We start from the raw sequence: 23,405 nt of genomic DNA on the forward strand, positions 1-23,405 counted from the left end.
CGCAGCATTCTTGCATTGCATATTGCAATCACACCATAACGTGTTGTAAACTACCTAAAATTGGAGTCCTGCAGCAGCCCTTTGCAAAAGTTTCACAGAAAAAGTTTCACCATCTCGGCATGACCCCAGTCCTCCAGTTGTCTGTTCACCATTTTGACTGCCTGATCTCCATCTCGTCTCTTTGGAGTGGCTTTGTGTTTAGTGGGAGGCCAGTCGCTCTTGCACTGACCCGTGCAGGGGGGCCGTAAAACAATCTACCGGTTAAACTTCAAACTCCATGAAATTCTTCTCCCCCTTGATTCTGTCCACACACACATGCACACAAGCCAAAGCCGATGATCTTTTGTTTGAACTAAACCTGAGAGGCTGTGCATAACCTCTGACAGAATCTTAAATGTGTTGTCATTTTCAAATGCTCCCATTTTGTATTCATTCTGCTCTTATCTCTCGGTGTCAGCTGTTGTGTTTGTTAGAAATCTTTGCTGGAAGCCATAATATTTTCCCTTTGGATTGGCCAGTGTTTCACTAATTCTTGGGAACGTCTCGTTCTCTGGTTACACAGAAGTGTGGTGTTAGCTTGCGGCCTGTCTCACTCTCACTGATATGCCTGAGCTGGTTTTGTTTGTTCGTTGGCATGGAGACTTTGGCTGTACGAAAACTGTCTACTGTGATTCTGGAATGTGCAACTTTTATAATTTGAATTATAAAACTGTTATATAATATTGCATAATTTTTGTTTAAAGGTTCATTACAAAAAGTTTTTTTTTTTTTTTTTTTTTTAAGAAATCCAAAAAATCATAGTGCGTTAGGGCTAGTGACACCCAATTTAATTTAAATATGTTTTAGTTTAATTTTTTATTTTGCCCATCGAACATTATAATTATATTATAACACAAAAATGTAAGTGTAGAGCTCTGAACAGGGTGTCTCTATATTAATAGATTTTGTTGTCCGGTTTCTAGTACTGTAAATCCATCTATTTAAAGACACTATGTAAGATTTTTGGATTAAAATGTCCAAAAACCACTAGAACAATGTTATATATTTTGTTGACTTGTGTACAGTATCCCAAATGTTTCCAACAATGTTTAATTTGAGAGAAATCCTCTATTTTAACCAGTGTAATGGTCCATTTTATTGCTTCGCCTGTCAATGACGTTACTGCGAATGAAATGTTTGTACCATGCTTCAGAGACAACACTATTTTGTCAAGTGGCTAACATAGTATAATCAGAAAGAGCTTCATTTGTAGTAACAATAATATATATTTTTTTCCACCATACAAGATATTTTAAGATTAATTTTATTAATTTCAAAAGTCATCCAGCTTTTATTAATATGATATTCTAATAACAATCTAACTTACTGCAGTGTGTAAGTAATGTTATAAATTAACTTTCAACAAGATTTTAAGTGTGATCGTTTTGACCGAGTATTTGATTCAAGTAGAATGAAATAAAATAATGTGAATTTAAGTGATAAAATGTAACTGTAACAAAGTTCAAGTTCAAGGGAAGCTGGAGGCGGGAACCAACAAACGTTAAACAACTTTAACCGTAAAATAAATATAAACAACAAAACAAAAGGAGCGGTAACGGCCAACTGCGGCATAATAAAATCTCCAGAGCTCGTCCGTGGGATTGAAGACCAGTGTGTCGCACTGTTGTCACTCATTAGCATTCACTCCACCGACCTCATTCCGCTCCCGCGGCTCTCGGCCCCGCCCTGCTTCATACCACATTATATAATAATAAAACTTTTAATACATTAGCTCATCCATTTCTGCTCTAGTTCTGTTGGATTGCTGTGGAAGTGAAGACGACAACTCCCATAATCCCACTCTCATACATGGCATCAAGCTACTGCTTTGTTATCCTTTTGAATAAGCAACCTCTAGCTGCAAAACTTACATGCTGTTCCTTTAAATCCTTATTTTTGTGCTTGTTTGATAATACCGACCACCATAAGCTTGGTAAACAGCATCATCAAACCCTGCAGCACTCGCTTTCTTGGCACAATGTCTGCCTATCTGTCCTCTGTGTTGCGGTGTGTGCTCTGCAAAGTCTAAATATCCTCTTAAATAGGGGTTAGAGTTACTTTAGCCTCACCGCCACAAGTATTTGTAATGGTAGATACAAGGCTTCCCTATGGCAACGCATTAGTGCCATGAGACTTTATTATAAAATAAATAGTCTCTTTGCTTTTTTCTTGATGCCTCTGGAGTGAAGATCTTATTGGAAAAGGTTACATAAGTCAGATAGTTATTTCTTCTTTTATGTCATATTCTGTGGGTTGTACCTTTCTCTCCGAATGGAGAAAAGCTTGACTTGTTTGCACTACAAAGCCCATCCAAATTTCCCAAGGGGACGTTCCACATGGAGAGCAACACATGCTACATCCTGTTCATGTCACGGGGGAAAGAGGGCCCTCTCAACCCCTCAACACGCATCCAGTACATCTCTGGCAACTACCACAGCCTTGAGACTGACGTCCCTGCCATTTCGGCTGGCTCCCGCAAATTAACGCAAGGGCCTGTAGTGTGGATTGTTCATGCATTCCTCTGGCATGACTCTGGCATGCACATTTGAACTGCTACTTCTCTGTGCCTGTTGTAGCCATTCAAATGAAAACCCTTGGATATGTTCGGAATGAAGCACTTAGCTTACTTTATACAGACTATTATATATTGAATGCAGGCCACTCCTTTTTTTTAAATGCCATGTGAAATTGTATGCCATCAAATAAAATGGATTTATGTTAAGTTTTTATAACTTTTGTAGATCAGATAAAAAAAATTATCACACCAGAAATAAAAGGCAGAAATAAAACCGCATTGCATTGAGAAATGGTGTACTCTTCTGTGTGTGCACTGTTATATGCTTCATAATTTGGAAGAATGTAGTTCGTTGTTTTTTTTTTTTTCATGAAAATTAGCCAAAACCAGGACTGTGCAGCATACTTGCCATATAGCAGGGGTGTCCAGTCCTGCTCCTGAAGGGCCTTCTAGCGAAGTTTAGCTCCAACATTAATTAAACACACCATAACCAGCTAATCAAGGCCTTCAGGATTACTAGAAACTTCCGGGCAGGGAGGTGGTCCTCCACGAGCAGGAAAGGACATCCCTGCTCTATAGTACTGCAGAAATGGTATTGTAGGATGCTGTTCTGAACATATACATTAAGCTGCAGTGACTCCAGCAGTTCCTATGGGAAAACATTGAAGGTAACAGAAATAACCCAATATTTGTCCTACGTTTCACACTTTAGGCGTTGACATTAATAACCAGAGGTGATAAATAAAAAGTTGGCTAAATCGCCTTATCCCATAATCCTATTGAAACCTCTCACTTGCTTCCAGACACCATCTGTGCTAATCAATGCACAGGTAGACCAGGAATAAACTTTTGTTGTATCTGTCTGTATGCCATTTCCTTGTAGTTTTGTTTGACTGAATCGTTCAGGAAGTGAATGTGTTCAAGCAGGATTGATTTCCTCTGTCAGTCTTGATAATATTTAATTAAGAATTCAGGAATTATAGCGAAGGGATGAAAAACACTGCTTGACATTACATACCAAATGTGTAAACCTGTTATTTTCAGTAATATTGATTGAATTCTGCTGCTGAATATGGTGTTTTATTTGGACGTTTGAAAGCCCATAGCTTGGAGGTGAAGGGGACACAGGATTCTGAGAGGCCGGGCAGTGTTGATTCAGACTAAACAAACAGGTGTCTGCTCCTGGCTGCCGGGTGAGGCCAACTTGGCTCCAGCTGGGGCTTGACAGAGGAAGTTTCTCATGCCCCTTAGAGCATACAAGGATAAACCAGAGTTGAAGAGTTGATATGCAAGTTTCTGTTTGTTGATAGGAAATGTTGAGTGTAAGAGAGTGTTAAACTGAGTATTAAACTATGTGTAGCAGTATTTTAGCTGTACAGTTTTTTTTTTTTAATGTCTTGTTGGTGTGCCAAGAGTAGGCCTACATTTGTTAAAAGTTTAAGACATGCTGTCTTGGCACCATATTTTTTCATATGCTTTACACTAGTTGTCTTTTCGGAATGAATGCATGTGGTGTTGTCAAATTCAACATGTTATTGTTGCTCTTGGTTTGTTTGATCAGGCCCTTTTTTACAATCACATCGACCTGTTCTCATCGCCCACCATGGCTCTGCTCTGTTGCAGTCAAAGCAGTGACTCAGAACATTGCCCCTTTCTTGGTTTGAACTCGATGACCTTTTGTTTGGGATGTTTCCTCCATGTCATTCTTAAACGACAAAACCACATTTTCACCACTGCTCACAAAACGAATGCCGACCATGATTCCAGACTAGAACGACCCTTCACCCTCAACATTCTCACTCAAATGTACATCATTTGTGCACCAAAATTTCTACTCAACTGTAGTTGAGCATGCTTTAACTGTGCACATTGCAGTTCCTCTTCTCCTTTTGGATCACTCTAATCCAAAAATACAATTTGTAATTATAATGTTTACTTAATATAGCTGGCGTAACTAGAGATGTTTGTTTTTTGCATTGTGAGATATATAAGCTGGTACCACATAGTTTAGGAGTTATTGTGTGTAGGCGAGGTCTTGGGTCTAAGAGACTTGCAAGGTCCTTCTTCAGATGTATACATCTCAAGACAAGCAGAATATCCCCTAAAGATCACTGGTTCTGGATTGGTCTAACGGTTGTCTCATGCTCTGGACCAGAGTGGGGATCAAGACCAGAACCTCCAAGACCCAGACCGAGAGCAGTACCAGACCCCACAAGACCAAGACTAGACATCTTAAGACCCTGTGTAAACCTTTTACGTTAAGACCCCTTAGTAATATTTGTTAGGGTTATCTTAACCTAAAAGCTTTCTCCTGGGTCTTTAATTGTAATTTGACAGTCTAAACCTCAATATCTAAACCCAGAGCTACAAGTCAAAGAACCAGACTGTCATTTTAATGAATTTCAGTAGAGAAAGAAATACTTGATTTTTGCAGCATTTATTTGGGATGTTGTGGAACTTTGCACAGTGGGAAATACTGCAGTCATTTGATTGCAGTCTTGTCAAGATCCTATACCAAGAATCAGGCCCATACCAAGGCCATGTTTATGTGGTCTTAAGAAGTCTCAGGACCACAAGCTCAATATTTCCTCTCCATTCTGGATGCATTGAGCTGGTGTCATGTCTGGATCCCAGGCTTCCTCTCTGTCTTCATGGCTTCCTGTCTTCTATCTACTGTGGTGATTAATAGTAGGTGGCATTTTCTCTTGGATTAAGGTGCAGATTTTCCTCAGAACTGATTGGGCTAAAATTGTGCTTTAATAATGTGTTCTATGTGGTTCCAAATAAATATGTGTTGGTGTCTACTTGTTAATTTGTCCCTACTTTGTATATATTGTTGAAAGATAGTTGTGGTGTATGGTAAGAGAACATCTGAGATGATCTGTTTACGTATTTATTTTGTAAGTGTAGTATTTAGCCTTGTGTGCAATTGTGCTAGATGTAGTGTGTGGGCCTAGCTCGACAGGATGAAATCAGTGGTTATAATTAGAACCAGCTGATTATCACTGTACCCTATCCTGTTGAGCTTCAACAGTAGCCCTTTTATTCAGCTAAAAGAACAAGGGAACTCGCCTAAAGAAAGAGGCTGTGACCCCTCTCATAATGTCCAGCCCTGTCCCCACCCTGCCGCCTACCCCTGACTTGCTGTCAATATGTTGTCCTTGTTTTAGCCTACTTCCTGTCTGTTGCTGCCTGTCTCACATGTGTAGGATTGTGGGGCTTTTGTGGGGGTTCTCAAAAAGTCCAAATGTGATGCTTGAATTTCAGTGGTGCCAGAATGCAGGCCAAAGCACACAAACTACGGCCCTCACTCTAGCCTCTAGACATTAATCTGTTGAGGGTAACCACTGGCTTGCTGACTCTGCAGTGTTCTGGCTCAGTAGGTCCATCCAGGAGGCCTCATATCAAAGTTAGTTTCGGGTTTTATTCATGCACGACCACGTAAATCTTTGCAACAGCATGCCCCCTCCATGACTGCCATGTTCTCTGATGTGTCTGGTTGACCCTAGCCAGTTTGTCTGCATCCACAGTGGCTACCGTCTGGCTTAGGATGGGCCCTCACCCCTCTCTCTCTACCGCAGATTTAGCTGATTAGTTGAGATTTGGAAGTGGATCAACTGGCTAAATAGTTGGAGTTAGATTTGGGGCAGGGGCACTTGGTGAATCAGCATGAGTGGAAACAACAGCAGGTGGGATGTCTGATCTCTTCCTGCAGACTAGGGAGGGGAGAAGCATTCTGGGAATTTTGCCTGCACAGGAGCTAGAGGGGTTCAAGTAAAGAAGCCTGCAGGTATTAGCAGAATAAGAGAGATTAGTCAGTTGTCCAGTTTATAACACCTAAGCTCTGTTCCCAAACCTAGTAAGCTGCCTAACTGTCTACTGGCTGCATACTGTTAACGTTCACTTGTGTGTAGCACTTACGTGCTCTTCCCATAAACACAGAAGACACTTTCCTAATACCCAGTTGATACCAGAGGTGGTATTGTATTGCTAAGATAATGGCTATTCTCCAAGCACAAAAACAGAACACACAAATATTGGGTGGGATTTCAATCAATTCTGAAGTATGTTGCTAAGAAAGTGCTGGGCAGTATACCGGTTTATCCAGTATGGATTTTTAAAATATTTTTTTTTACCCACCCATACCGGTGCGTAGCTGAAACAATTGCTGCTTTTATTCAACGGCCACGAAGAGTACTATGTAAAGTGGATTGAGAGGGGACGTCTATTAACTGCATACCCTTTTTGCTAATGGTTATCACTTTATAACAGTATGGGTCATACAAGTTTGACCCATGCTTTTTTGCTTAAACGTGAAGACCCAACTTTATGCATGTTTTGTATGATTCCCCTATCTGTTAAACACATTTTATTAGATTGTCCTGGACTTAATACAAGTAGAATGCTTATTTATGAAGTTACCTCACTTGAGGACTTATTTAGTAAGATTATGCCTGAAAAGGTTTTGGATATTTTATCATATCTTAATAAAAAAAAATCTTGTATAATATAATATGACTCTCTGTTTTTGTTTGTTTGGTTTTTATTGTATTTATATGATATTTGTATTTTTGTAATTTCATTTTTGCCATGAAAATAGCCTTGAATGCTGACATGGCACTAAATAAAACAATCTGAATCACTTTATAACACAATAATAAACCCACACAACCAATTCTCTTTAACATGAGACCTTTGATTTCCATGATGCAGTAAACGGATGGAATCACTGAATAACAAATGGAACCTTGGCTACTGTATAAAGTGGAATGATGTCGTGGTATTTGGCCTTTTTTAGATGAATAGATCTAGTGCTGATAAAGTAGTGCTGTACAATGAATCAAACGTTTGCGTGTCTGTAAAACAGTGCCGCATTTTCGTCTACTACACACACACACGCTGACACTCGTGGTGTTTTCAGTGTCTGCCGTCGCACTATATGAGGACACGAATACTTGAACTTCATCTACAGAGCTGCTCTGAGAGTTAACTTCATGAGCATTTCACCATGTCATTTAATAAAATATTGTCAAATCATATACACCCAGAAACTCAAAGGTCTTCAAGACAACCTGTCAAAATAAAAGTTCTGTTTAACTTCAAGAAATATAACAGAAATATATTACAATAAAAAAATAATAATTTCCGTGTTATTAAAACTCAAAGATCTTCATTACAACACACCATAATAAAAGTTTTGTCTAACTTGAAATAATTATAAACAAAAATAATACTAATGCACAGTAGAATGTGCTTCTTAAAACAATAATAATAATAATAATACAAAGAAGAACATAAAGAATACTACACAAGTTTCCGTACATGTTTAATCTAAACAGTAAACTTGCCAAAAAAATAAATAAAAGGGATTTATTAGATTTTCATTGGATTTTTGAAAGTAAGTTGTTATATTCTATGTACTCCTGACAGTAATGTAAGCCACTATAAATCTATATAAAGGACCAGTCATGAAAAGAAAAAAATATACTGTGATATACTGTACTTTGAAGCTGCCAGAATCTTGAAAAATGTGATACAGATTTTTGGTCATACCACCTAGCACTATGCTAAGCTATAATGAGCTAAAGCTAAGTAATTTAAACTATAGAAGAAATTTTGAACCACTACATTTTTGTTCTATGGAACTATTTTCTGTATTTCACAGCACTGAATGAACAGATTATTGATAAACCGTTCTGAGATTTCTTGAAAGATTCATATCGATGCCACTGTTATGTTGTAATCTTTAAAGCAGCTCAAAAAAGTACTTTTATTTTGTTAGTGGGTTTGAGCCAGGTTTCTGCTTTTTAAGGAGAAGTGAAAGTCATTGCACTGTTCTAAACATTGTGAGCCTACAGAGAAAGCATTTTAATGCATCATAACCATATTCCCGACATGAAGACCATTCCATAAGGTAGGAAACTTTAATTGTGCTAGGACATTTTCTTTTTAGTTCACTTGTAGACATAATCACATGTATCCTTCACAGAAAACATAGTCCCAGAATGTATTGCGATAAATATACTTATTACATGTGTTGTGTAAAATGGACTATTTTACTTTGTGTGTGTGATGAGAATTATGGTCACAGTATCTCAGTGTTGTTACTGTAGTCCTGTCACTGTTGTCCTGTAGCTCAAACAGTAGAGCATTGGCGCTTGCAACGCCAAGGTCATGGGTTCGCAAGAACTTATAAGAATTGAAATGTGTACCTTAAAATGCAATGTAAGTCGCTTTGGATAAAAGCGTCTGCCAAATGTAAAATGTGATGTAAATGTTACTTTAGCAACATGCTAATGTTAGCAGCTACCTTTGTCGGCAGCAAGACCGTTCACTTGGTTTTAGAACTTTTGTCACAGGCATGTTGGGTAGTGTGTGCTTGTAAATGTCCGTGTATGGGAGGGTGTTGTTCCTGTGTGTCCAGGTTATGAGTAGGGCCTCAGATAACCACAAGGACCTCTAAAAGGGTAATACCTCACCCGGGGCAGATAACAGAACAATAGCTGGGGGCGGTTTATCATTCTTATTGAGCAGAAGGTGGGGGCGGTGTTAACACTCCAATGTCATTTGTTTCCCAGCCTTGTGTTTTAGGGGCTGCTTCTAGCCGTCACATTAAAAAGAGACGATTTGTCTTATTGTGTTGGCTAATGTGTTTTGTTTTCTTTCTTGAATCAGCTGAGATTTGGGTGTTGTCTGAAGCTCTGTGTGATGGTGGTTGGGTTTGCAGTGTGTTGTGGGTTAAGGGCTGAGGTTTTGCCTCTCATGCCTGGGTGAAGCGTAACACCCTCTTGCAGCTTGCAGGTGGGCAACGTGCTTCGCGGCCAGCCGCAAGATTCCACTGAGTGGCATATATGCTGGCATCTGAGCCTCTTTTCTTCCCGGTGTAATCGATAAGAACGGATGGGAAAATTCCCTAACCGTGACATGCATAGGGAACAAGAAATTCCTCTCTCTGAATCCAATGACATGAAAACAATGACATCCTGTGCAGTACAAAGCATTTCTGATTCATCATTTTCAACCCATTCTTTTTGATACTTTTAATCTCTAGCCATTCTTGTATTTGCAATAAATCATCTATGTTAGTCACCAAGATAACGAAACCTTTGCGACATTTTTAAATCCTCAAAATTCCACAACAATGTACAATATACCACAAAGATTTTATTGTTTTTGTTTGCTAGGCCTTATAGACGCATGTATGTGATCCGTGAACGTTGCCACGCCTCAGGCTATTCCAATTGTTGAGTCCTGAAAACAGATGCAAATAATGGATTTCCTGTTATTCATTAGCTGCAGTTAAATTTTTACTGAAGGTTTTTTATGGAAGGACCCGGAAGGGGGTGGCCATTATGAATGTAGGCTAGCTAATGTGCTCCTAATAGTTATTACGGTCACTGTTTTTTTCTGTTAAAAGCCCCAGGTGATCTGGGTCATGCAGCCTGATGCTAAGAGGGAAGTTTGTTCGTGCACATGATCAGTGAAATACAAAGATCATTGCGGATGGTAATTGAACATCCCGCACTTTCAGAAATGCCTTGTTGCTAACTCTCACTTTTTCTCTTTCCACAGTGGCCAGTGCCATGAAACTGAATCCACAGCAAGCCCCATTATATGTAAGTATTGCAATATTTGTTTGTTTCATTCAGTACCGCACTTTTCATGCTAAAACCCTCTTTGAGAGGTTACATCTACTTTATATACATCTTTTTTAGTTGTTTTGTGACAAAATTACCATCCTGTCCTAGTCCCTAGTTGATTGAAACTTCTAATGTGAACTTGTTGCTCCAAGGCCTGGTCACATTCTTCCCGTTGGGCTGAATCAGCGTATTTTGGTCTTGATCAGGGGAAAGGGTGCTGGGTAATTGTTTTTTTTTTTTTTTTGTGCTGACCTTTTTTAATTAGATTTGCTTAAGCCATAAAGAAACCCACATGTCAGCAGGATGTCTGACTGAAGACACCACAATGCTTTCAGGTCAATGGTGAGGACCGGATCAGTTCACCACAACAAACTGCACTACTCGAACAAATTAGGCCTTGTAGATTGCTCTAGTTGTTGTGCGTTCATGGTAATATCAACATCCTGCCATGGATGTGACTTTGATTGGTTATATAATTAAACAGGCACACAGGGTCTAAAATTGGCACACCTGCCAAATGAAAGTTCTCCAGCTATAACAGACAAACTCAATGACAGTTTATTTTGCAATATTTAGATAAGCTTTTCCCCATAGGCGATGAAAATATTTAGCGTTTTCCTTTAAGTCAAAGGTTTGAATGTAAAAAAATACTTTACATTTTTTCTTTAGAACTTTTTTTATATTGTCATTTTTTTAATGTAACAGTACAGTTACTCTTATACATCCTTTGTCATGAACTATAAACCGCGTCACAGATACTGCTGTATCTGAAGCACACAGCTGTGGCTCGTGCATTTGCTGTTTATGTATTAGTATGTGTGTGGTTAAAGCTGCACATGTGGTTTTTCCATGTTTAGCAGTTGCAGGTGGCTGGCTTGATGAAGCATTGTACTGTTTCTTCTCAGGACGACTTGATTAACTCACTGAAGTTACAGACGTCCTCTGTTTCTTATTTTAATGTAGATTTTAAGCTGGAAAATATGGAAAATATGGAAAATAATTTTTATTGACAAGCTTCTAAGTTTTAGCTACATGACCTAGCTGACAAATAACCGAACATTACCTACAGTAGCATAACCGAACAAACAAAAGCTAGCCTTATTTTATAGCAATTTTCTTTAGAAACTATCTAAGTTTTTGATAACAGTGTCTTGAAGAAGGTCAGAGCTTTTTGATTATAAGTTAGTAGATGTAGGGGACCGCTAGTTTCATGGCTGTTGTAGAAGCTAATGTGAAGGAGCGTTCTCTGTTCAACATATGACCCAGGCTAATTTGCTCTCCTTAATTATAAACAGAGCAATGGTGGTTTGGGGTTTCCAAAGAAGCAAAGACATGTCATGAAACGTAAGCTGCACTTTGAAGTTTGCTTTTGCACTAAGTCTTGGTCTAAACTTGTTCTGCTAAATTTGAGCTAAATGCAAGTAGCTAAAAGATACACGGTGGTCTCTCACTCCCACAGTTCTCTCAGACGAAGCAGCTTACCAAGTGTTGTTTTAAGCACAGGGCGAAAAGGCCAGCACATTTTGGCACATTGACTTGCGAGATCCTGAAATAGACCAACGAACAACCAAAGTATCAAAAGTATTTTGAGAACCCCCATGAGCCCGCTTCAGGTGCCAGAAATGCTTCCTGAAAAGACTGATCCGATATTCAGCTCAGCCAAAAGATTCTGAGGAAAATTTGATGTTTTGCTTAGGAAATCTACCAAGGATTAACACGCTTCAGTCTTAAAATACCTCCAGGGCTGCATGCAGCATTGATGATTTGAAGGATTTAAAAAACAACAACCATGAATCTCTAAAACCAAAATTCTGTGTTTGTGTACTATTTAAGAGATCAAGTAAACACAAAGATAAAGGATCACACAAAGACCGGTGTCATCAAATCTGAATCGCCATGTCTTATGGACACAGTTGACACAGTCACCAGGGTGGTCTTTGTTTCATTTGTTTATGCTCTCGCCTTTGGCACTTTTCCTGGTCCAGCACCTGCTATCCATATTGGGCCTCCATGGTCTAAAAGTGGCCTGTTACTGACTTGTACATGTAAGCATTAAAAATAAAAGATATTTACAACCAAAGAATGTTTCTGGTTTCTAATATGTAGATAGCTTCCATCAGTAACATATTTCTAGAACACCATGAATGCGTCCTAAACAAAGTGCGGTCAGATTCCTACACCTTATACGTGTCGCTCAGATCAAAGGGTCACCATAACTGGTTCTCATGCAAGTCAGTCATATGACCTGGCCATAAAAAGCCCTTCCCACACCCTGGAATGCAACCAATAGGGATGCAAGTTTGGTTGCACTGATTCCAGAGTTATTGTGATATCATTTGTGGTCCTAATGTCTAGCCTTGCTTTACATCTTCACCTGCTTCTCTAGTTACCACAGCATCAGTAATCGGACATTAGGTGTGTATTAACAATTTTAGAATTTTGTTAATGTTAGTCAATATTAATTATATTAATTAATAATTGCTTACCACAAACAAATCCAAAACTAAAATTCTTTGTGTACTTTTTAACTATAGACATATCAGCTGCGATTTTGCAGACTTGGAATGCATAGGAGTTAATCTCACAAAAAGGATTCAGCCGTGTCTCCGATTTACTCCATGGCTGTGATCATCGTCGGCCAAAAAAAGCAGCTGACTGGCATTTGGCAAGGGCACCATGTGGCTTTTGCAGCCTGGCCAATGAAAACATCTCTCGCTAGGATGTCCCGCTGCTTGCGTCACGCTCTAAAGGTTCTGTGTGTCAGACAAAACTTTGTGGCCTAGCATAGTAGCTACAGTAGGTAAATGCAGTGTGGGTATGCTAGCTTGTTACTTTGGTTTAAGATTGTGTAAACAGTCATTCTGCTTTGACAGACCTGTCAAACTCATCATCTCTCTCTCTCCCTCTCTCTCGTTTATTTTTTTATCTTATGGTAGCTCCTCCTTTCGCTCTCACTCTCATATTCTCATTCACACTCATCCAATAAATAAGGGGAGATGAGGGTAGACTTTCTTGTCATGCCTGGCAATTTGTTGCTGATATCAAGTGTCAGGTGACTGTATTATGAACTACTAATAAAGCTAAATCTAGACAGATATTCCAGCCCAAATGAACACTTTTGTTTTGGTCCTTTCCCCCCTCTTTTGTCTGTTTCTTTATTTTTTCAAAATTATTTTGCAACATAACATTTATATAATTTATATTATCTGTAAATAAATAATGAACATTCTGGCGATAGCTAAAATTAAATAAATGGCTGCAGTTAAGTTATATTAGAAGTTTTGGTTTTGTTTTGTGTGGTTTGGTTTGTTCGTTTTGGTTCATGCACCTTCCAGCCAAAAACGAGATTTAATAACATGACCTACTATCTATGTGGGGCAAATATAGCTATTGAAAGAACTTGAAAGGTTGTCAATAACATATATTAGGCGTGACATTTAAAATATCTAAAGAGAAAAAAAGGTGTCTTACACACACACACCCACAACACATGCTGAACTTTTAACAGTAAAGCTGTAATTATGAGGGTGGGGAAAGGCTGATGACTGTTTTTTTTCTCCCAGCATTTGTTGATATGTATATAGGCTGCCGCTCTGCCCCCGCTCACTTTGTAATGAAACGCGTCTCTCTTAATGGACAGGTGTTGATTCTTCCCTGTTGTTTGAGGATCGTCTAATGATGATAATAGGAGTCGATGCAATGTGTTATGTAATTTTCTGCACCCACAGGCGATTAAAAACTCAGCACTGCTTTAGTCTTTTGAGAGAACATGAGAAGAACTTGCATTTTAGTCTTTGATTGTCAATTTAAAATGCACTTTTGTCTTTGAAACAATTGGATTGTTTTTCGGTCTGTTAGTTACTGATAGAGCTAAATCCCTTTCAATATTTAAGAATATTGCTTAAAATGCTGTATATAATCTGTTTTCTCTCTTATTCAGGGCGAGTGTCTGTTGACGGTCCAGCTCTGTGAGGAAGAGTGTGTCGAGGATGAAGATGATGTAGAGTTTTACCTGCTATTCGCCGGCACCACCAAGAGGCACATCTCCAGCACTTCAAAAATCAGCCATGTCACGCTGCAAGCCGTGTGCCCAGGTTAGTGTTCACAACACCAACGCTCACAAAACACATTCCACATTCACTCCGTGTCTACGTACAATATTTTATCAATGCTTAATAATTGTTAGCTTCTTCCCGGAATCAGACGCCCATTACCTGCTGAGATTGACTAATTTACATTCCAGTCATGCCGGACCTGGTCCAGGCTTTGCTGGGCACGTTGTTTCCTTGTCCAATTATTCACCCTCAAAATTGTCCCAGTTACCACAGGGCGACCTGCAATGAGCACATGCTTGAGCTGATCTAAATATCCCAGTGCTGCTTCTAAAGATTCATGTAGTGTGTATATACACAAGTAGTAGCTATTAATGAGCTGATACATTCTTGCTTAATGTAGGAATATGTCGAAAGAGGTGGGAGAAAATATGAGAAAGGATCTATTAACATATACACACTTATTTTTTTTTTATTGGTATGAAAATAGACATCAATTTGATGGAGGGAACTGCTAAACAGAACTGGAATTATTGGATTGAGTATGTAACTCCAGATATTTATAGTTTACCAAATATTGGCTGCATCCAAAATCGCATACTCTCATAGTAGGCACTTCTTTTGAATGAATAATTACTTTGCAACAGTTAAAATGTACGATCTATATAGTATAAATGTGTAAGTATGATTGCAATCCAAACAGACCTCATTCATCATGTTGTCATTGTCATGTGACCTACCAGCGTCAGTTGCGTCACTTCACTGTCATTCACAAATCTTCTCCAGTGGCCTCATGGGATAGTAAAATGCCCACTGTATGCGCACTTTAGAATCTCGCTGGAAGTAATAGGCCATCTGGGTACTTTTTGCCTAATGTTTTATTAATATGGCCTGAATAATTCAGACATAGAACTCTTTTTCACCCTCTTTGTAGTGTAGTGTATGTATATTTTTGTTTGTCCTTTTTATTTTGAATTTAGGAAAAATAAGAAATTAGGGTTGCTGGTCATATGTAGGAACCAGTAAGCATCTTTCTAGCAACCACCCACCACAACCATCCATTAATAGGCACAATCCTTTATTGTAATTAACTGATGACTGAATTATCTTGTAACCAATTACGTTATTGAGACATTTTTACTTTTCGGGGAACTGGTAGCATTGCGATCTTATCTCATTGTTAAAAGAAATAAAAACACAATAGCCCTCCATATGTAATATAGCCAGGATTGAAAGTCAAAAGGGAATGCATTTCAACCACTGCTCACAAGTAGTTCCACAGAGGGTCGCAGCAGATATGGTGTCATGGAACCCAGCGCAGACGTTTGGCACCAGTTTTGTAATCACTACTCCGTCTGAGCACTTGAAAGCTTTTCAGCAATGCATTAAGAGTGCATGAAGAATGGCCCTACTATCGTCCGCCTCAGGTGCACTGGAGTTGGTCTGCCAGGATACACTTTCAACCCTCTCTCTCTGCTGGAGGTCCATATTTTTTTCTTGATTCCAAACATTTGACTGCTTAGAGATCTTTATCGGCAAAAATGGCTCAAATGCTTTGAACCCAGATGGATGTCCCACTGAGATGTTTTGGTCAAACAAATGTGGTGCTGGTGAGTGTGAACAGGGTTTTTTTGGCAGTGACCGAAATGACGCTCGCACATAAACACTGCCCTTGCAATGTGTGTTGTTACAGTGACATCTCATAACTGTCGTGAAACAAGACAGGCCTCCTGGCAGCCTTCATAGTGAAGTTTTAATTGTTTATGAATGTTGCTTTTATAGTATGTCACCTCTGACTGTTTCCCTCTTGGAAATGGAAATGAGCAGTGTTAATGCAGGAACATTTCTCAGTAATTATATCCATCTCCGCTCAACCATAGGCACTTAGTCTCCTTTTCGTCTGTTGATATGTGGCTGCCAAAATATTAAGCAAGATCTCTTTTTTTAAATCAGTCTGAAGATGATTTACAGGAGACCTCCCTGTCTGATACAAGATAAATAGCTGTTTGAATTTTGTCAGTAGTTAGTTTAGTCATAATTGATTTATTGTTGACAAAGTCATGGAGATGTTAGTGGGTGGTATAAATATTTTTTATAGTCTGTAAACTGCACCAAGAATATTTTAACTGGAATTCAAATTTTCATACATTTTAAAAGTGCGTCACAGTTTGAGTTGTGGCCTAGCAGTGTCATTGAGTCATAGAGCTCGTTCTAGCAACACAAGTTCAAATCCGACTTGTATTGCTCCCTAATTCTCCATCCATCACAACCATCCATCCATCCCATCACTTCCATCCATTTATTCATTCATCCCATCACTTCCATCCATCCATTCATCCATCCCATCACTTCCTTCCCATAATTTCCAGCCATGTTTTACTATTCAAATTAAGTTTAACCTGTATAATATATTTCTATTTAATGTTGGTCTTTTTCTCTCATAATAGCTCATGATCGCAGCGAAACCGTGCGGGTCACGCTGTGCCAGGCCAAACCTGGGGGCTCAGTGGACCCTGTGGCTGAGGAACACTTCCAGTTTGTGCAGGACCTCGCCCTGGACATGGCCCAGTTCCTGGTGAACGCAGTTGGAAAGACTGAGGGAGCGTTACTTCTGGACGAGTGTCAGATCCCCCTAAAGGAGTGTGAAAGGTTGGATGATACTCTGGCTCTTGCTCTTAGACATCTGCCTCTACCGGTAGGCTGGAGCGTACTGGGCACAGACTTGGACACGGGCACTTGCACAGGCTTGGAAATTGGTGAGTAAAACATAGAGAGCTGGAGGCAGCGTCCTAACTGTCATGAAACCACTATTGGTCATTGTTTTGGTATGCTCTGCGTAGGTAGCAGCACATATATGGCATGGAAGACTCGACTCACAATTGATTCCAATAGAGATGGGCATTAGCATGTTGCAAAGCTTATCATTGCTTTTCGACATTGAATGCAATACAAGTTTATTTAAAATCAACAATTTTCTCAACTCTTACGCTGTGTTGGTTTAATTTTCTCACCAAGCTAGTCACATTGCATTCTGGGATTGTCTTCTCTGCATAGGATGCATGCTGCCTTAAAGGGGGGTGAAATGCTATTTCATGCATACTGAGTTTTTTACACTGTTAAAGAGTTGGATTCCCATGCTAAACATGGACAAAGTTTCACAAATTAAATTGTACGTTTGAAGGAGTATTTCTGTGCCAAAAATTGTCCTTCCGGTTTGTCACAAGTTTCGGAAAGTTTTTTTCGAGTATGGGTCTTCGTGACGTCAGCTGGGGCGGAATTTCCTTATACGGGTCCTAAGGGCACTTCTTAGCGCGGGCGTAGACCAGAGCAAGAGAGCGAAAGCAGTACGCCCATCAAAGCGCTCTGCTCGGCTTTAGGGAAGTCAATGTCACCAAAGAAGTAGGTTTTTGGTTGCCAGGGCACGACAACCCTGCACAGATTCCCAAAGAACCCGGCGTTAAGGGAACAGTGGATGGAGTTTGTTTTTCCTGAGCATCAACGGACTGTTTGTTCCCTGCATTTCGACGATGATTGTTTTATAAACAAAGCCCAGATCGACGGATTTGCAGATCGTCTAATGCTTAAGGATCGAACAGTCACAATGATAAAGGTTCGCGGTCGTGGTTGGAACCGGGCGGTGAGTAAAACTGCTTCTAATGTCTCTGTGTGTTGTTGTTAGCTCGGCGCGTTAGCACAGCTTTAGCTTCGCCCACACGGCCCGCCTCCAGCCGCTCGTTTTTTTCCGGAAAGACTCGGTACAGCTTATCTTTCTTTTATAAATATAATAAAACTAAAGACTTTTTGGAGATATGAAGGATGCAATACTACTCTATAGGTACTCAAGATTAACATGAGATTGAGTGAAAATGAGCATTTCACCCCCCCTTTAAACTATGTCTCAATCAGCTCCCTAGTTCAGTAATTAGGGCACTGATCAGTAAATCAGCCATTTTAAGGGCTGTCTCAGTTGCAAAATCCTTCCAGTGCACTGAAACATTCGCTCCCTAAAAAGTCCCACAATGCACTGTGAAAATCAGGGAGCATCAATGCTCACTATGTTCCCTTCTGAAACACGAAACCTAAATCATGCGAGCCAACTCAATACACGACACATGATGTAGGCTACCGGTAGATATAAAAAAATAAAAAAAAAGTCTCTTGAAAATGACTGCTTATGACTTGAACTGCTTTTGCAACCAGTGAGAGGTTGGAAAATACTTTTTTTTTTTTTTTTTTTTTAGCAAGGAGGCAGCTAGAATAGTGTTTTTTCTTTGACATAATTTACATTATTACATAACAAAAATTAATCTCTGTATAGTGAAGTTACGATGCTTAGACCATAGGCACTGTGCCTTCACGGAAGGCCTTCAGTACAGCCATGAACCAGTTTTATTTATTTATTTATTTATTTATTTTATTTTTTAAGTTATGTGTTGGTTTAGAATGTTAGTCCATTTTAGCCTTATTTTCCTCCCACTTGTACTCATATCAAGTCAGGAACGTTAAGTCAGATAATCTAAAAGCAAACATTCCCGCCCTAATAAAGTGCTCTTTTTGGCACGGAGCATTTACACAGCCTATTAAGTCAGGCTGTGGACTCATTTCGGGGCTGACAGAAGATGCATTTGATAAATGGCAGGAACTCTGGTTGTCACTGACTTAGATTTGTGTTTCATGTGGATTTGGCAGAAAAGTTCTTGTTAAATGAGCTTCCTCTGTTCTTCCTGCTCTCTGGTACACATAATTTGTGAATGGTATTCGGCCAGTGGATCTGCAAACCTCTCAAAGAACTGGCCCATGGTTCCACTGACTTAAAATCCAACTGTTACTAACCTACACACAAGCAAATATTGCGCATCACAGTCTCTGATTATATACACAATGTTCAAAAGTTGGGGATCAGTGGTATTTTTCTTTCGTCAGAATTTAATACTTATATTCAGATGCAGGGATGCATTAAAATAATCAAGTGACAGTAAAGAATTTATTAAATTATTTAAAAAATCTATTTATCAAAAAAATCTGGAAAAAGTACCAGATTTTTCTTGAGCGTAAAAGCAGCATAATAGAATGATTTCTGATCACGTGACATTGAAAACTGAAGTAATGGTAGCTTTTGCAAACACATTAATTAATAACGTTTTAAAATGTATTCTAATAGTTTCAATTTTTTTTTTTATAATATTTCACAAAATGATTGCTCTTTTTTTTATGCTGCTCCCCCTACAGACTATAAGTAACAACTACATGTCAACTTACTTTCATTAGAGTATTAGACTTTCTGCTTAATATCAGCTAACACTTTATTTTGATGCTCCTCCTACAAACATTCAACTGACTATAAGTAACTTTGCAACTACGTCAACTTATTCTACTAACTCGAACCTAACAGTCTACAACAGCCTAGACAACAGCCTGAGAGCTATTTGACATGCAAAGTTACTTATAGTTAGTCGAATATCTAAAGTAGACCATTAAAATAAAATGTAACCATGGTTTTTATGATTAAATAAATGCAGCCTTGGTGAAAGCTTATCAACCTGAACCTTTTGAGCGGTTTGTTTGTGTCACTGGCTGTCAACCATACAGGAACTAAAAGGGGAAATGAAAATAAACATTCTGTATGATTATGATAATCAACCTGAACAAAGCTAAACAAAAGATTGAAAAGATATCAGACGAATGGTTAAAGCTGATGCAGTCATAAACTGCCAAACGCCTTAGGAAGCCACTGTTCCCTGTCCAGATATGGTGGAAGTTTTTGTGCATGGCCACGTATTCTCCTTAGCGATGATCCACTGGGCAGAAATATGAGCCTGTGTATATTAAGTGTGCTTGAATGAGTGTGTGAATCCGGCCGATGTGTGGATACAAACAATTGCACAGCGAGGAATCATTCATCAGGGCAGCTGACGCGACAGCAGATTCCCGGCTCTCATGTGACTCCAGCTTGTCCTCTAAATTAGGCACAGTCTGGTTCCATGTAGGAGGTGTTAGTGTGGGCGTGGTGAGACCTGGACAGTAGGCAGCTGGAGATAAGGGCCAACAAAGGCTAAACAGGCTCTGTTATGTCATAATAAGCACAAGCTTATCTCTTATAAACAGCCTTGGTCTTAAATAACTCATTCAATAAAACATCTGAAAGCTCCCGCACATATTCATGCAAAGTTTAGCTCACTGAGCAAAAAGGGAGAAGACAATAGCGGAGTTTGTGTTGGCAACATTTTGTATTTCCTGCATATTGCTGTGGACATTAGTTTTAGCGTTTTCTTTAGATCTTGTTTTCTCGATGGTCATTTATGCCGTATTAAACGAATGAACGTTTCAGAAAAAACGAATTCCTGGAGTTGACCTGTCTGTTGAGGGAGACGGCGAGCTGTGTAATGACTCCCCAAGCTCATTTGTTGCAGCTGGCGCTGGGCACCTGGACCGGCCCTGAAACCAGAGCTACCCATGGGCATCTTGCCCAGTGCATCAGTGGGCATGTACTGCCAGCAGTCTTCCTTAAGTGAAATTAAGCATGTTATATAAAACATAAAAACCCAGTAAGCTAATAAAGACTGTTTCCACTGTGTAAGATACCAACTGGGAATTTGCTGGTATTCGGACACGTTGCATGGCACATATTAGATGATATTTATGGAAAATGAGACTTGGATTCTCCCTTAAAGGGATAGTTCACTCAATTCATTGGCATTGTTCATGTTCTTTCTTATGTGGAACACAATAGAAGAGATTCAAGATGTTTTTCTTTATACAATGAAAGTCAGGGCAAACCAAAACAACATTGGACTCCGTTGACTTTCATTGTATGTACAAAAAACACTTTACAAAATATCATCTTTGGGGTTCCGCAGAAGAAATAAATGCAAACAGGTTTGGAACGACATGAGGGTGCATATGATTTATCTATGGTCATTAAATTTTGACTGGAATTTGAATTGTATATATTTAAACAGTGCTTCATAGTCTCAGGCGTTTTGGGGGCCTGAAAACTGGTTTCAAAAAACGTGAATTTGTGAAAACGGTGATGTCATGCGCATGCATACAACGATTAGTCTGTAGGTGCATAGTGGTTCTTCACAGTGACATCGCCAACTACTGGCCTGGCAGCATAATACAGCGTTTTTAGTCATTTTGCGGATCAGTGTGAACGAGGATCATTTTGACAGCATTGTCATCTGTACAGGAAATAAATGCAAAGTAAAAACTCTTCCGTTTTTAGTACATTGTTGTCATGTAAATGTACCTAGCGCTCAAGCTAGCAACGCAAGGTCTTGCTTGTTCATTTGTGAAAATCACAAAGAAAAATCGTATTTTTATTTTTTATAAAGAATGTTTCCTCTGTGTAAGATAGTCAAGAGAAATACAATTCATATAGGTCTGGAATGACTTGAGGGTGAGTAAATGATTTCTCTTTAAGACGGGGAAGTTAAACTTCTCCTATTGCATTTCATTTTCATTTCCAAAAACATGCAGATATAATGTGTGTGGTTATGATACTACAGTTGAAAAAACAGTATGATAACGCCAGTGTTTTGAGTCTTGGGGACGACAATATTAACGTAGCACAAGGATACAAGTTAGTTGACACCAGTATTTTCAAAATAATGTCATGTCCACTCTTGTGTCTCCAATCAGACTGTGAAGTGATCCTGATCTGCTGTTCTTTCCAGTGCCACATTACACTTCACCACAGCTTTTTTTTGTTGTGCTCGGGGCTTCAAATTAGTTGTTGGATCCTCAGTGGGCCGATTAAACGAGGGCAGTCTCATTCTCAGCCTCTCATTAACCAGCAAGAACAATCCTTCCTCTGTCTCTGTTATTTCACAGAGAACCTCATTCAAGCTTCCTGAACTTTTTAAAAACAGCACTCTGTAATCTGTCTTTATGATAAACGCCTTCAAAAACGATTGCTTATTTCACTCAGGACCCCTCTCTGGCGGGGTTTTCTGTCCTTATTGTAAATGATCTATTAAAATGATGTTTGCACAAGTTTGTCAGGAGATTCTGTTGACAGAGGTCGAGGGAATTGTGGGGGTGGGTCTTGTTTGAGGGCTTTGCCAGCTTCTCATTGGTTCTGAAGTTACAGAGGGTGGGGTTTAAAGCTTTGAAGGCCCCATGAAGCAGTGAGTGTGGCGCTTTCTTGAAGCAGCAATATCAGAAATATGCATTAGATAATAGTGTGTTGTTTAAAGGACAACGAAGGAGATTGATTTGGACTCTGTTTTGCTCTCCTGTAGAACCTGGGCCACAAGACACACTTTTGCACTTTGCTGCAAAGCGCGGACTACGCAAGGTAGCACTCTTTCTCCTCCAGCAACCCGGAGGAAGAGAGGCTCTCCGACTTCCCAACAAACAGGGTCGTACACCGGCCAGGGTCGCACAGAAGAAAGGCCACTCACAGCTCCAGAAACTGCTGACAGAGTAAGTGTGCAAGAAATTTATATCCTTAACCAGTATTTTTAGCTCATTATACTAACATTTTTTACTTCAAGGCCCCCCTCCATTGTCAAAGACAATATTCGAAGGCTTCAAAAAAGATATCCCTAATATGTCTGCTATAATGACAGAGCTGCTCATTTTTAAATGTATTATTCACAGGAATGGCAATATGATAAAATTAATAAACAATTAATATAATTAAATTCCATAATCCCAATAACTAAATGTTCTTCATGGTTACTTGTATTTATTTATTTTTTTGTCATTATCTTGTCATTTGTCATCATTAATTTACATGACTTTTGACTGAAGTTTGTAATTACAGGGAATTCATTTTTAATTTTAATTCATTATTCTACTTGATAAAATATTATAGAGCTTGACAGAATGTATATAATATTGTAAAAAATACCCCCCCCCCCAAAAAAAAAAGTACTGTATGTACTGTCTGTGTGTGTGTGTGTGTGTGTGTGTGTGTGTGTGTATAAATTATTATTAGCAGTATATTATATACATACTGTCAAGCTCTATAATATTTTATCAAGTAGAATAATAAATCGAAAAAAAAAAAAAATCCCTGTAATTACAAACTTCAGTCAAAAGTCATGTAAATTAATTTGTAAAAAAAAACAATTATTATAATACAAGTAAACATGAAGAACATTTAGTAGATAGATAGATAGATAGATAGATAGATAGATAGATAGATAGATA

At 39.0% G+C, this 23,405-nt stretch overlaps 1 protein-coding gene across 8 annotated transcripts in view; it reads left to right on the top strand.

The window, feature by feature from the left end:
* The window catches only part of akap13 (A-kinase anchoring protein 13), a 94,123-nt gene that overhangs the window by 11,358 nt on the left and 59,360 nt on the right, over positions 1-23,405 (top strand). For all 8 annotated transcript variants that reach the window (XM_081356761.1, XM_081356762.1, XM_081356767.1 and 5 more), the window contains exons 2-5: positions 10,127-10,170; positions 14,135-14,288; positions 16,694-17,002; positions 22,490-22,673. In XM_081356761.1, coding sequence (XP_081212887.1) covers positions 10,138-10,170; positions 14,135-14,288; positions 16,694-17,002; positions 22,490-22,673 — 680 coding nt within the window. In that variant the 5' untranslated portion in view covers positions 10,127-10,137. The remainder of the gene's footprint in view (positions 1-10,126; positions 10,171-14,134; positions 14,289-16,693; positions 17,003-22,489; positions 22,674-23,405) is intronic.

The sequence above is a fragment of the Scardinius erythrophthalmus genome (genome assembly GCF_964197995.2).
Source record: "Scardinius erythrophthalmus genome assembly, chromosome: 24".
In the NCBI taxonomy this organism is placed as follows: domain Eukaryota; kingdom Metazoa; phylum Chordata; class Actinopteri; order Cypriniformes; family Leuciscidae; genus Scardinius; species Scardinius erythrophthalmus.